The sequence below is a fragment of the Bombyx mandarina genome, chromosome 19 (genome assembly GCF_030267445.1).
Source record: "Bombyx mandarina strain Sakado chromosome 19, ASM3026744v2".
Taxonomy (NCBI): domain Eukaryota; kingdom Metazoa; phylum Arthropoda; class Insecta; order Lepidoptera; family Bombycidae; genus Bombyx; species Bombyx mandarina.
The window spans coordinates 8,085,657-8,098,786 of record NC_143225.1 but is presented as its reverse complement, the minus strand read 5'-3'; the positions used below and the strand labels follow the sequence as shown (position 1 = coordinate 8,098,786).

The 13,130-nt window shown below is 36.7% G+C and overlaps 1 protein-coding gene across 3 annotated transcripts in view; it reads right to left on the bottom strand.

Moving 5' to 3' along the window:
• The window catches only part of NGR-A8 (neuropeptide receptor A8), a 67,427-nt gene that overhangs the window by 35,206 nt on the left and 19,091 nt on the right, over nt 1-13,130 (bottom strand). For all 3 annotated transcript variants that reach the window (XM_028175108.2, XM_089735284.1, XM_028175116.2), the window contains exon 2: nt 6,334-6,687. In XM_028175108.2, coding sequence (XP_028030909.2) covers nt 6,334-6,621 — 288 coding nt within the window. In that variant the 5' untranslated portion in view covers nt 6,622-6,687. The remainder of the gene's footprint in view (nt 1-6,333; nt 6,688-13,130) is intronic.

Below are 13,130 nucleotides of genomic sequence, written 5' to 3'. Positions count from 1 at the left end.
TAGTATTATTATTCGCCAATAGATGTCGGGAAGAGTTGATTATTGAAAACACGAATAAAACAACATTTTCTGAAAATAAATCGTAACTAGATCGATTTATCGCCCCTGAAATCCCCTGTATACTAAATTTTATGAAAATCGTTGGAGCCATTTCCGAGATTGAAATTATATAGGTATATATTAATATACAAGAATTGCTCGTTTAAAGGAATAAGATTATTTTGCATTTGTTAAATTTTATTTCATTTACATTATTTACCTTTTTCAGCTCTTTATTGCCTTTGCATGCAGATTAGCATACAGCCTACCTGACAGTGAGTAATCAGCGTCACTCGAGGACATCAGCAATGCTTTTATCAACCAAGTCACTGCTTATCTTTAATGTAGGTCTACCGCAACTAAACTTGTTTAATCATAATACAGCCAATCCTTTGTGCTGTGTGCTTGCGCGAGCCCATGACCCCGTCACTTCGTTTTATGTGGACTGTATGTAAATTAGGAGCATTGTGAAATTAGGGATATAATGAGGACGTGGGCTAATTTTTTCATCATTTTTCCTCGTAGAGCGTGGGCTTTAGTTTCTGTGGGCGGTCGCCCTTCTTCACCACTCAACAATAGGTACTCGCAGTCCCTATGCGTCATCACGAAGGAAAATGAGTTTGGCGATATCATGTTGCCCGCTTTTAAGCACGCGAGATTACTTATTTGCAAATTAATTTATTAATTTTATACAGCAATTTCTACGCAGTAGTACTTTTACTTCCGTTTGACGGTAAATTTGATGTCACAAATTAAATATTATTTATAGAGCGATTTCAAATAAAAACTTCTAGATACATTTATACTATAATAATATATATTTACTGGTGGTAGGACCTCTTGTGAGTCCGCGCGGGTGGGTACCACCGCCCTGCCTATTTTCTGCCGTGAAGCAGTAATGCGTTTCGGTTTGAAGGGTGGGGCAGCCTTTGTAACTATACTGAGACCTTAGAACTTATATCTCGAGGTGGGTGGCGCATTTACGCTGTGGATGTCTATGGGCTCCAGTAACCACTTAACACCAGGTAGGCTGTGAGCTCGTCCACCCATATAAGCAATAAAAAAAAAATATATATATATATATTTTTATAATATTTGTAAAATTAGAGTGGTACCATTTTTCCGGTATCTCTATAATATATTTTGTTATGTACAACACATGTATATGGCATGAAAAGAAAATTGTCAACGAATTTCATATTGCTATTACGTGCTGCTCGAGATCGTAATAATAACAAAATATTGGGACGAAAAGAACGCTACGTCTATTAGCAGATACGTAGAAACGCTTTATTAAACACTTTGGGAGCTTAAGTTACACATTTGTTTGTGTTAGTAACTTTTTCGGGTGCAAAGGCTCAAATCTATTTTCATTTGTTGTATTAAGCCTGTTTGGGTCATTTTTTAAATGATTTTACGGTGCCTTCCAAAAAGATTTTGTAGATTACTTAGGCACAAAACCGTATCCGACATTAATTTTGTAATATTATTCGAGAACTAAGAGAATCGAATCGTTCACACTTGAGCGACCGACCGAATACGTCACATATTATTACACGTAATTATGTTCCAAGCGTGTCTTCATTAAATTATATCACATGACTTCCAAAATTTCGAAGCTTAGTTCAATGAGCAAAGGGTGCGCGTGACACTAGTTAAATAATGTTATATAACTAAATATATTTATTTCAATGCCAAATAAATAAAAACTCTGATAGACAAAAAAAATTAAAGATATACGTTCAGTTCGAGATTTTTGCATTAAAGATTTTCAGCAAGAGAAAAATCGCTTTCCTTAACATATTTGAGAGAGAAGCATGTTTTTCTGACATAATCATCTATAGGCTACAGAATAAACATCCGAAAATGACTAAACGCGACAATAACTACAACATGATTATACATAACATAACAAAGGAACCAAATAAAGTACTTGGAAAATAATTCGCAAATGTAACACAGATATTGTCCATTATTGAAATGCTCCAGGAAAATATCGTACTTATATGTCCTTGTACCTTTAGGGAAAACATGTAGATTCTCACTTTACTCAAGTGGAGGAAATTTTTTAGAAGCAATATACTCTTGTGAGCTCGAGATTGCGTAATCTCGGAAGGGCCGGTTCATTTCTTTTACCATTCTGCCTCTTTGTAAATTGCGATAAAACTATGATTTTTTTATGCTGTTTGAACAAGACAAAAACTACGTCTGAGAATTACAAAATATCATTCAAGATCATTCAAAAAAAATTCAAACACGATATTTTATTAAAATTTGATACAATTGGAGATGGACAAATCTCCAAGCCTCATTATATCAAACATTTCGATCGGAGCTTCAAAATAGATTTTTGGGGTTGAAAATTATACATAGGTACTCCTACTTATCACTAAAGCTAGTCTTTGTGGGCTGAGCGCAGACCCCTTACATCATTTTGGGCCTGTTCCATACATTACGTGCGTATCTTATAAGAAGAGATGACAAAAGAGGCATCAATATATCCAAGCTGGCATAAGAATTTCATCCATTTAAGAATTTGGGTATTTGCGATAAAACCCTCGTGTGATGGACCTCATTGTGCGTCCGCCAGTCTTGTCTGATTATTTACATCGTAGATCTGGCCCAACTTGAATAGCTTCATATGAACCGAATAAACGAAAAGGACTTATGTGTTTGGGTTAAATGAAAGCTTTCATGTTCCGGTTTCGGGAAAATTGATATTATTGTGTAATTTATGTTTTATCAAAATAATATTACGTCTTTTCTATTTTTATTTTTTATTGCACTCATAAGTGTAATGAACTCACGATCTACCTGGTGTTAAATGGTTACCGGAGCTCATAAACAAAATCAACGTGAATACCTACCACCTATTATATTCCGCTTTGGGTATGGAGGCCAATGTCTCAATTATATAGCAATTACGTCAATTATAATTTATACGGGTATTTGATCTTTAATACACGATGTTAATCCTTCATCGTGAAAGTCATTCGTGAGGAAGAGTTAAGGCACCAGTATTTGAACATTGGCATATTAAAATCGCTTAAAACGAATACACCAGTGATAAAGTTACAATTTTAATACTGTAAGTGTAAGAGCACACCCTGGTCTTTTGTTACTACAAAGCTCCTAAATAAGGTACTATAGATTGTATTTTGCCAAATAAAAATTCATACGACATTCGACCTGTCTTAACGCTCCGTGCATAATTTAATGAATGATACATTTAACATACGTACAGCAACATCGAGTATTTAAAACTAATTTAATATTGCGATACTACACTGTGACTGTTATTTTAACAATTGATTGAATGACTGACGATACCTTCCAACTAAATTCCATAAGCGAAAAAGGAACGGACGGATAACCAGCATAAAAATTTAATGGTATATTTACGGGCTCCAAATTATAATGATTCAGTGTTTTCTTTATGTGATCAAAAAGTAGAATATAAATAAACGAAAGAAAATTGAAAATTGATTTAAAACAGGTTCCAAATTGATAGTTTTTTTATTGTTACAGTATTAATAGAAAGACTATGTCTAATTTTTAAACATTTCATTCCAATAACTGACTTTAGTATAAAAGTTACTTTTAGTTAGTATTAAAATGATTCAAGTAATTTTTTTCGTCTCATGCAACATACTAATTATTTTAGAATAATAAGTTACACGTAGTTAAAACCCTTCCGGTTAAGTCTCGTAAAATGACTAATCGGCAGACATTAAATCTTTCGTTAATTGCCTGCTCCTCTTTCGTAACTTTCTAGTAAGCAAATCCTAAATTTGCCTCTAAATTTAATTTGAACGAGATTTGCCATCGTTAAGCCGCTTATATAAATTTTATGTTGGTATTTCAGTTATCGCAAGTAATAATCATGTTAATATGGAAATATTTGTTGCAGCTAAGAAAGAGACTGTATACACACAGTATACGACGCGGTGTTACGCGCTGAGATTCGGGATAAATAAAATTTTCACCGAAATACAAATTAAAACTCTGTTTAACGTTTACAACACTTAAGAAGCACTTTGCAATTCCTAAATCACTTCTTTCGCTTCGCTTCAGAAGATCTGTTCGCTATTTCGAGTAGAACCTGCCTTCATTTTGTTTTCCTAGCTATGCTGATAGCCTTAAGGGCTATATGAGTCCCATATTCTATTATATAACCCCACTGAGTTTCTCGGCAGATCTTCTCGAGTGGGTCGCGATTTCGAACCAGTAGTAGATTTAACGAAGCACTGCTCGTATTAGAGCCAGTTCTTTACTTGAGTAACGTCTTTCCATTAACACTTAACACCAGTAAGTACGGTTTGCGGTAAAAAAAATACGAACGTATAGTGATGAAGATACGACACGTCTAGTTTATTTCAGTTATTTTCATAGTGTTATGACCTTTTTTTTTTTTTTTGGTCAGGAGGAAATCGCCGGACTTCCGCCCTCCACTGGGGATAGAGGGCGGAGCATGTCAGAGTCGAACTGACTAAAACCTCCTGTCGCTCAACAACCAACGTCCAAACCTCGCATGAGACAGAACTCATGAAGAGGCAAAGGGGGGAAAGTGAAGCGTTTAGTGCGGAGCACATCTCTCCCATCACCCTCCCCCTCGGGACGCCGGACCGGCGGTCGTCGGCGCCACGACCACCAGCCCTCTCGGTCGGCAGGCTATCCGAAGCCCGCCTAGATAGCGCCGGTTAGAGTGAGCTATCCTACGGAATACCCCGCTGGACCAGAACCAGCGTGGGTCGAGGATAGCCGGCCTTCCATCACCCGGATGCTCTTGCGTAAAACGCGTGCAGAGCAACTTGCACGTCGTCTTCTTAGGCCCCCCTCGCCGGTCCCCAGACCGACATGTGAGGGGGAACCCGAAACACTTAGAGGGCCAGGGCTTGGGCGAGATCCGCCTCCCTGGCCCCCGCTCGACGGCGGCGGGATTGTGCGTCTCTCACGCGCCCCGCCGCCTCCTTCTGCGAGATGGTGCACTCGCAGAAGTCGAGCATCGCCTTCCACGACTCGTCGTCGCCGAGCATCGATGCCACAACACTCGGCAACGACAAGTCGTTTCCTACTTTTGCGACGAGGACACGGCGCCACCCCTCCCATGCGGGGCAGGCGACGAGCGTATGCTCTGCCGTGTCCAAGTCGCAATCACAAAGGTGGCACTCTGCCGTCGGCTCGGCTCTGATCCGGTGCAGGAACTCACCGAAGCAACCATGCCCAGTGAGCACCTGCGTGAGCCGGAAAGTGAGGCGTCCTCTGTCACGATTCACCCAATCCACAAGGACCGGGCGAATCGCCTCGACGGTCCTACGACCAGCCGAAGGATCAGCCAGCCGTCTGGACCATGATTCCAGCAGTGTTATGTCCTATGGCATTTTGCTATGGGGCAATGCTGCCGATGTCGAAACGATTTTCATCCTGCAGAAGAGGGCTATTCGTGCTATTTATAATATGCACCCGAGGGAATCCTTGAGGGACAAGTTTAAGGAAATCAAAAATCTAACTTTAGCGTCCCAATACATTTTTCAAAATTTATTGTACGTGCGTAAAAACATTGTAGAATTCCCCAGAGTCTGCGATTTGCACAATGTGAACACTAGGAACAAACATAGGCTTGCGTTGCCGGCGGCTCGAATTAAGAAAATAAGCAACTCTTTCAGGGGGCTGGGTGTACAACTTTTCAACAAGATCCCACAAAACGTTCAACTACTACCTGTTCAAGGATTTAAGAAAACTGTCAAGGAACGTTTGTGCAACAAGGCATATTATAAAGTTAAGGATTTTTTCCTAGATGGCACTACGTGGGAATGAGGCGTTCGCTCCTGGCCTTTTAATTTTTCATTATTATTATTATTTATTTGAATTGTATTTTTTTTGACTTGTTTTTTCGTATACTGTAAATATGTTTTCTTGTTTAAAAAAAAAAGAAAATATGTGAGAAAATCCAAAAAAAAAAAAAAAACCCGCTGCGTTTGTTTCGCCGGTTCTTCTCAGGACTGTGGCTTTTTTTGGAACCGGTGGTAGAGTTAACATTTTCTTTTACATTTTGACATTCAACAAGTGTGTTTTTGATGACATCCAAGTTGAAATAAATGATTTTGAATTTGAATTTGAATTTGAATTTGAATTTGAATTACCATAAACTAACTTTGAGCAATAAAATGATTTTTCATTGTACTGAAATGTAAGTGAAAAGTTTAGTTGTTAGTACTATAATTACAATAAGATCTTCATAGAATCCGTCGTACACAAATACAATCTATTTTAATACAATCTCGGTCAGCTTACCAGTAAGCTTACGTATCCGTGGATACTGTTGTACACCGTAATGACATCTCTAAAGTCTCCCTCGCAATAACCGCACGTGTCTGGCTTCAACGTCAGATTCAGTTTGCTTTTGGCATCTTTCATCATCTTCACGAGGAGGGATTCGAACTCCTCCTCCGCCCCTCCTCTGTTGGTCTGCTCACGTAGCATTGACAAGATTTGAGTCTCATTGAAACTGTGCGACGAGTTCCCGGACGCTGCAAATATCTCTTGGAATATATCCAAAAGGCTTTGCGATTTGTTAGACATTTTTATCCAGCATATATTCTTTGTTCAGTGAGATTTACATCGCCCAGTTCGATAAGCGATAGAAACCTGCAACAAAAGTACTTGATGTTATTAAATATGCTCGTGATACAATTACAATTAACCTACAAATTTTTAAATCGTTGTGGTCTAAATTCCACAGGGAAGTACTGATTTTTCTTAGAAAATGTGTTTGTATCTTGCACGTGCTCACGAACAACATCTACGATGAAAGAATAATTGTGTGAAATAAAACACAAAACAAAGTTTAAAAATTTGCGATTTCTTCGTCATTGAGCCAAACGCGGGAACGGTGGCTATCGCCGTAATGTTTGTTTTTACCGTGAAACAAATATTGGTACGGTTTGAAGATTTAGAAAATTTCTTATAAGACAAAAAGTTTGACTGCGACCTCAAACGATAGACAGTGGCATCCAAGTTGTAATTTCCTATGACCTTCGGCAACAGGCCTGCGCATTGATGTTGTTCATTCAACAAGTGCAGTAAAACCGGATAGGAACGAAGTTCCTTATTACAAAAATATTAATTTTAAGTTCTATTCGAGGTATAAAGAAAATAAAACTGGAGGTTTCGCAACAACCCACGGTCCTTCGGTAACGTGCGAACTTATTGTGGTACACTTCATTCACGGTTGCTTGCATAAGAGTTAATGTATTGCGCAAACGAATGCTCTGAGATCGTGGTCAATGAATAATAAAAAAATATGTTATGTTTTGTACGTTATTACAAAGTTAAGTCGTACACTGTGTGCATTACTAATAAAAATCTTACGTTACGGACGTTTTTTCCCGGTTAGGGTACCCCTCCACATCTTCCCATAAGGAACTTCGTTCCAAAAATAAACTATTCACTTCCGTGTTTTTGTTTCAAGATTTAATAAAAGTGGTACTGTTTTAGTCATAAAACATATCATTTCATATTCATACTACGATCTCAATTTTTCCACACAGAGAGATGCTTAATAGAAAAACAAGAACCAATTTAATATTAATTCCATGATTGCGTTCCGCTGGCAGTATTCCAGAGCTCTATGTGAAATCTAAAAGATTCTGTTGAAATTTAATTTAAGAGCCTTAAATCTTATCATTCGCGTTAGTGTCATTGATCGCCGATCGAACGAAAACGTTTCACGGTACGTTTTTCTTTAAAATACCAAAATACGATTATAATCGGTGAGCTTATAGCAGGAAAGTAATCTCGACGTTTACTCGCGTCAAGTATTTTCATCTCAGTATTTTCAATCAGAGTATCAAAAATTATCGTAGAGGAATTAAAAAATTATATTGTTATACTTAGATTTACTTAAATACTTACATAGTTCTTAAGTTATTTGTAATACTAACGCACTGTGTGACGTCTCAAAATAAAAGATTTTTATTTCTTATTTTTATTTTATTTTTAAAAAAGCATGCTGATAACGAATATTAATTTCACCACCGCCACCAACCAGATGTAATTAGATGTACGAAAATATAGTAACTAAAATGTTTAAAAGTAAAAAAAAGAATGACAGATACGTAATACGGAACTCAACTTATTAGTTAAGTTAGAAGTCGTCGTGGCCTAAAGGATAAGACGTCCGGTGCATTCGTATCTAGCGACGCAACGGTGTTCGAATCCCGCAGGCGGATGCCAATTTTTCTAATGAAATACGTACTTGACAAATGTTCACGATTGACTTCCAGTGAGGGAATCATATCGTGTAATAAAAATGAAACCCGCAAAATTATGATTCGCGTAATTACTGGTGGTAGAACCTCTTGTGAGTCCGCACGGGTAGGTACTACCACTCTGCCTATTTCTGCCGTGAATCAGTAATACGTTTCGGTTTGAAGTGTGAGGCAGCCGTTGTAACTATTCTTCTTCTTCGTCGCTTTCTTCATTGCTGAAGGTCGTGTCCCTGAAACTTGACCGTTGCCTGTCTCGTGAGCTGTTTCCATCTCGTCCGGTCCTCAGCTGCTCGAATGGCGGTTGCGACTGGCAACCCAGTTAGAGCGGTTACTTGATCACACCAACGGCTAGGTAATCGGCCGCGGGGTCTCTTTCCTTCTACTTTGCCCGTCACAATCACTTTGTCCAAGTTATCTGACTGTCGGCGGGCAATATGACCGAAGTAGCTGAGGATCCTCTGGTAACAGATTGTTGAGAGCCTGACTCGGATGCGAAGCTGATCCAGGATAGATTTATTTGTCCTCTTGGCCGTCCACGGAATTCGGAGCATTCGTCTCCAGCACCACATTTCAAATGCATTTATTTTCTTGCGCTCGGATGCCTATATATATAAGTAATATAATAAGTAACTATACTGAGATCTTAGAACTTATATCTCAAGGTGGGTGGCACATTTACGTTGTAGATGTCTATGGGCTCCAGTAACCACTTAAGACCAGGTGGGCTGTGAGCTCGTCCACCCATACAGGCTATAAAAAAATTAAAAAAAACTACAAACTGTGAGACTATGATGTCTCGAAATAAAAGATTTTTATTTTATGTCATTTTTTATTTTTATTAATTTTTTTATAAAAAGAATGTTGATAACCAAGACAAATTTTCCACCACCAATCAGATGTAATTAGATGTTCGAAATAATTGTAACTAAAATATTTAAAAGCAAAAAAAAGAATGACAGATACGTAATACGGTAATCAACTTATAAGTTAAGTTCTTAGATCCTAGGCAGGCAGCCGCTTGGTAGGCAGCGGCTTGGCTCTGCCCCTGGTATTGCTGAAGTGGACGTGGACGACGGTAACCACTCACCATCAGGTGGGCCGTATGCTCGTCTGCCTACAAGGGTAATAAAAAAAATCCTAGCAACAAATATTATTCTTTACCATGGACAACTTTTCGCCATCAAAGCATAAATGTATTTTCTAAAGAGTTTTCCAACACTTCATGATCTAACTATGTACTAAAAATCCTCAGAAGGTAAAATTTTATTGCAAATATATTTTATGGCAAAATATAGCACCGCGATAAATGTTTATACGTTCGAGAAAATCAGTGAAAACCAAATCAATATTGTTTCAATAAAAAAAGAAAGAAAAAAAAACGATAATTGTTTGAAAGTAGGCTATGATTTTAATGCTACATTAAACCCTTTCAAAATCATTCAGGGACTACTAAATTGAATAGGCGGGCCACCTACTTTCCTTGGCTACCGTTTTTGCGGACGTTTCTTGTGTATACGACCGTTATAAATGGATTTCGAAGATTTTCCTGCTCCTGATTTGACTTATTAAAAACAAAATGCTAAAATGTTAAAAGACTTTTCCTTCAATCTTTTAAGTTGGTATTGAATAATTGTTTTTTTTTAAATATTTAATAAGGATTGACACTGTGGTTCAACATTGTGTTATATTATTTTAATTATTTAATTTTAAGAAAGTCGTTTAATTAGCTATACAATAAATAGAAATATAAACTAATATATTTAATATTTCATAACATAATTTACAGACCTTATATATATTTACATACTAATATTAATAATATTAAATAATAAATAATAATAATAATTTAATAACTAAAATATATTATTAAAAGGAGTCCTTTTGGGCAAGGTTACGAAGATACTGGCAGCGTTCCCCCTTTGAATAGCTTGACTAATTCTTTGTCCATTTAATTTACATTGAAAAAGTACAAATATTTTTACAGGCGGAAGTGCAGAGAGGAGAGTTAGATCACGCCTTGTCTAGGGATTCCTAAACAATAGTGAACATTGTCACCTTCATTAATCATTTTTGAAGTTAATACTTTTTTAACCCAGTTATTATTTGAAATGGATGAAACAATACTAAGAGAGACAAACATCTACAGTATTTAACCTGCGAGAGAATAAAATAAATTAATTAAAATTTCTATAACTAAATTAGTTCATTTCTAGCACATGTAATTTTAAAAAAAAGTTTTTTTATTGCTTTAGATGGGCAGAATATTTTCAGGACCCCCTAATGAACAGTGGTTGGTAGACTCCATGGATATCATAACATGAAATCTGCCATCAATCTTGAAACACTAACTCGAAGTCTAGACTATTTTGTTTAACGGCCATTCCGCCCTTCAAACGAAAATGCTTGTCTGATTCGCGGCAGAAATAATTCGAGCTCATTACGGACACACACAATAGTCCTACAACGAACCCAAAATTCATAAATCATGAACGTTTTTTTTTTATTGCTTAGATGGGTGGACGAGCTCACAGCCCACCTGGTATTAAGTGGTTACTGGAGCCCATAGACATCTACAACGTAAATGCGCCACCCACCTTGAGATATAAGTTCTCGGGGCCGTGCGGACTCACAAGAGGTCCTACCACCAGTAAGATTTACTAATTATATATACCTATATATTTTCATCACTGCATTAAATCTACCTGCATTGAAGAATACTCGTATACTAAATGGAACTGAGATGACAGTTGCAGAGAGGTTTTCATGTGCACCTGTGAGACAGTACCTAAGCAGTTAGTCTCACGCGATTAAGCCTGATAACGTTCAGGTAGAGAGCGGTGTCTTTGCGGATTCAGTGCCAATAACAGGAAACGGTAACGACTTGGATACTTGCCATGACCACGTAATCTTTTGTACAGAAACATCTGCAGGCCGCACTACAAGATATTGCCGATTATTTTTCGATTCTACTCAATGGCGTATATTAATTTTTAGACTAAAAGTAAGGTTTCTCTATTATGTGTATGTAAGTATATTGGAATATAAATCATATGGTGGTTTCATATTGTGTTTAACGGTCTATATATAATATATATATATTATTTTCTTTAGTAATGTATTGTTAATAGTACACCGCAACATACCTGCTGTACCATTATCTGTCCAGAATTTCGGGCAATTAAACGGTTGTCTGGAAGAGATCGCTTTTAGCGATAAGATCACCTATTGTACAAACGTATCTGCTTGTTGACTGTTTTCTGTTTTTTTCTGATGTTATCTTTCTCGTGATTTTAAAGACTGTTCGTGAAGTCAAAGTGTGCGAAAAGTACTACTACTTCTCGAAGCTGCTTACGCTATTTCTAGTTCGTTTTAGGAATTCGTTTAGGTTACCATTAGAATTCGACCATTCGTCCAAACAACAGAAACTTATAAAAAAAAAAAAAATTAAAAATTAACTTATAAAACTTTTAACGTTGTATACAAATTCAGCACTTTGTCTTGTTTTATCGTGCGCACATAACTTATGTTGCAAGCCAGATTTTGTTTCTTTTTACTTGTGTTTTTTATGTATCTTTTTAGCTTGTGATGTGTATTGTGAGCTTAATAAATAAATATCCAACAAGGCACATAACAGGCAAGGTATTAGTTTAAACATAATTTTATGCAGTATTTTATCGAATAAATGTATAAAGTTCGAAAGCAAAACAGTAATCCTAATCCGGTTTTATATATGAACATACATAATATACATGTATATTGCGGCTGTCATCCCATAGGAACATATTTACAGTTGAATCTCGTGTTAATTTCACACATTTAACAATTTTGTCATTTCGAATACCTAGCAGTTTAACGAATGAAGGTTTTTATTTTATTTTATTTTTATTGCATAGATGGGTGGACGAGCTCACAGCCCACCTGGTGTTAAGTGGTTACTGGAGCCCATAGACATCTACAACGTAAATGCGGTGTAATAATCCTAAATTTCTAGTGTCATACTTAATCATCATCATCATCATCATCAACAGCCCACAGTCGTCCACTGCTGGACATAGGCCTCTCCCAATCCACACCACTGTCTTATTGTATTTAGAACAAATTAATTAAGAGAACAGATTACTGTTTATGTTTTCATGTAGGTACTCTTAAACCTTGATAAGGTTGGTTTTTGTTACTTTCTAAGATCTGGGTTTTAATAATAACAGAAGACTACTGGTTTTAAGGCTTTCTATGGCTCGAACAAGCGACTGTGTAAATAGCAATCAAAATATTACTAATAAGGTAAGTTTCTCATTAAATTAAACAAATTGAGCAAACTTATAAGAACTATTTAAAAGCGTTATATAAACCACGAAAAGAACGTAAAACTTTATCCGACGCCACGTGAAAAGGGCTAAATTTATCGAGTTAAAGCCGCTGTTATAAAAGTGAAATTGTATTACACAATAATGTTCGTGAAAAGTAGGCAGTTAACTTTTTCAACATTTTGTTGGAACTTTCTTTCGTGGTGTAAACATAGCTTTGAATTACAGTTCACAGCCAGTCACAAACTTGTAAGTGAATTGACTGAAATCGTATGCAATATCAATAATGTTCGAGATATTCTTTTAAGAATCCCTTGGATCAAAAATGTGATTTCGATCTCAATATAGGCGACCGAGTATTTTCCCATTTTGTGTTATAGTCACAAATAATAGAAATATGTCACAACAATATGTTTTTACAATGGCCGCTACAAAAAACGTAGCCCAAAACAAGTATTGGACTCTCTTGTTACTACAGTAATATTTATACACTCTTATGCTAGAAAATGCTTATTCC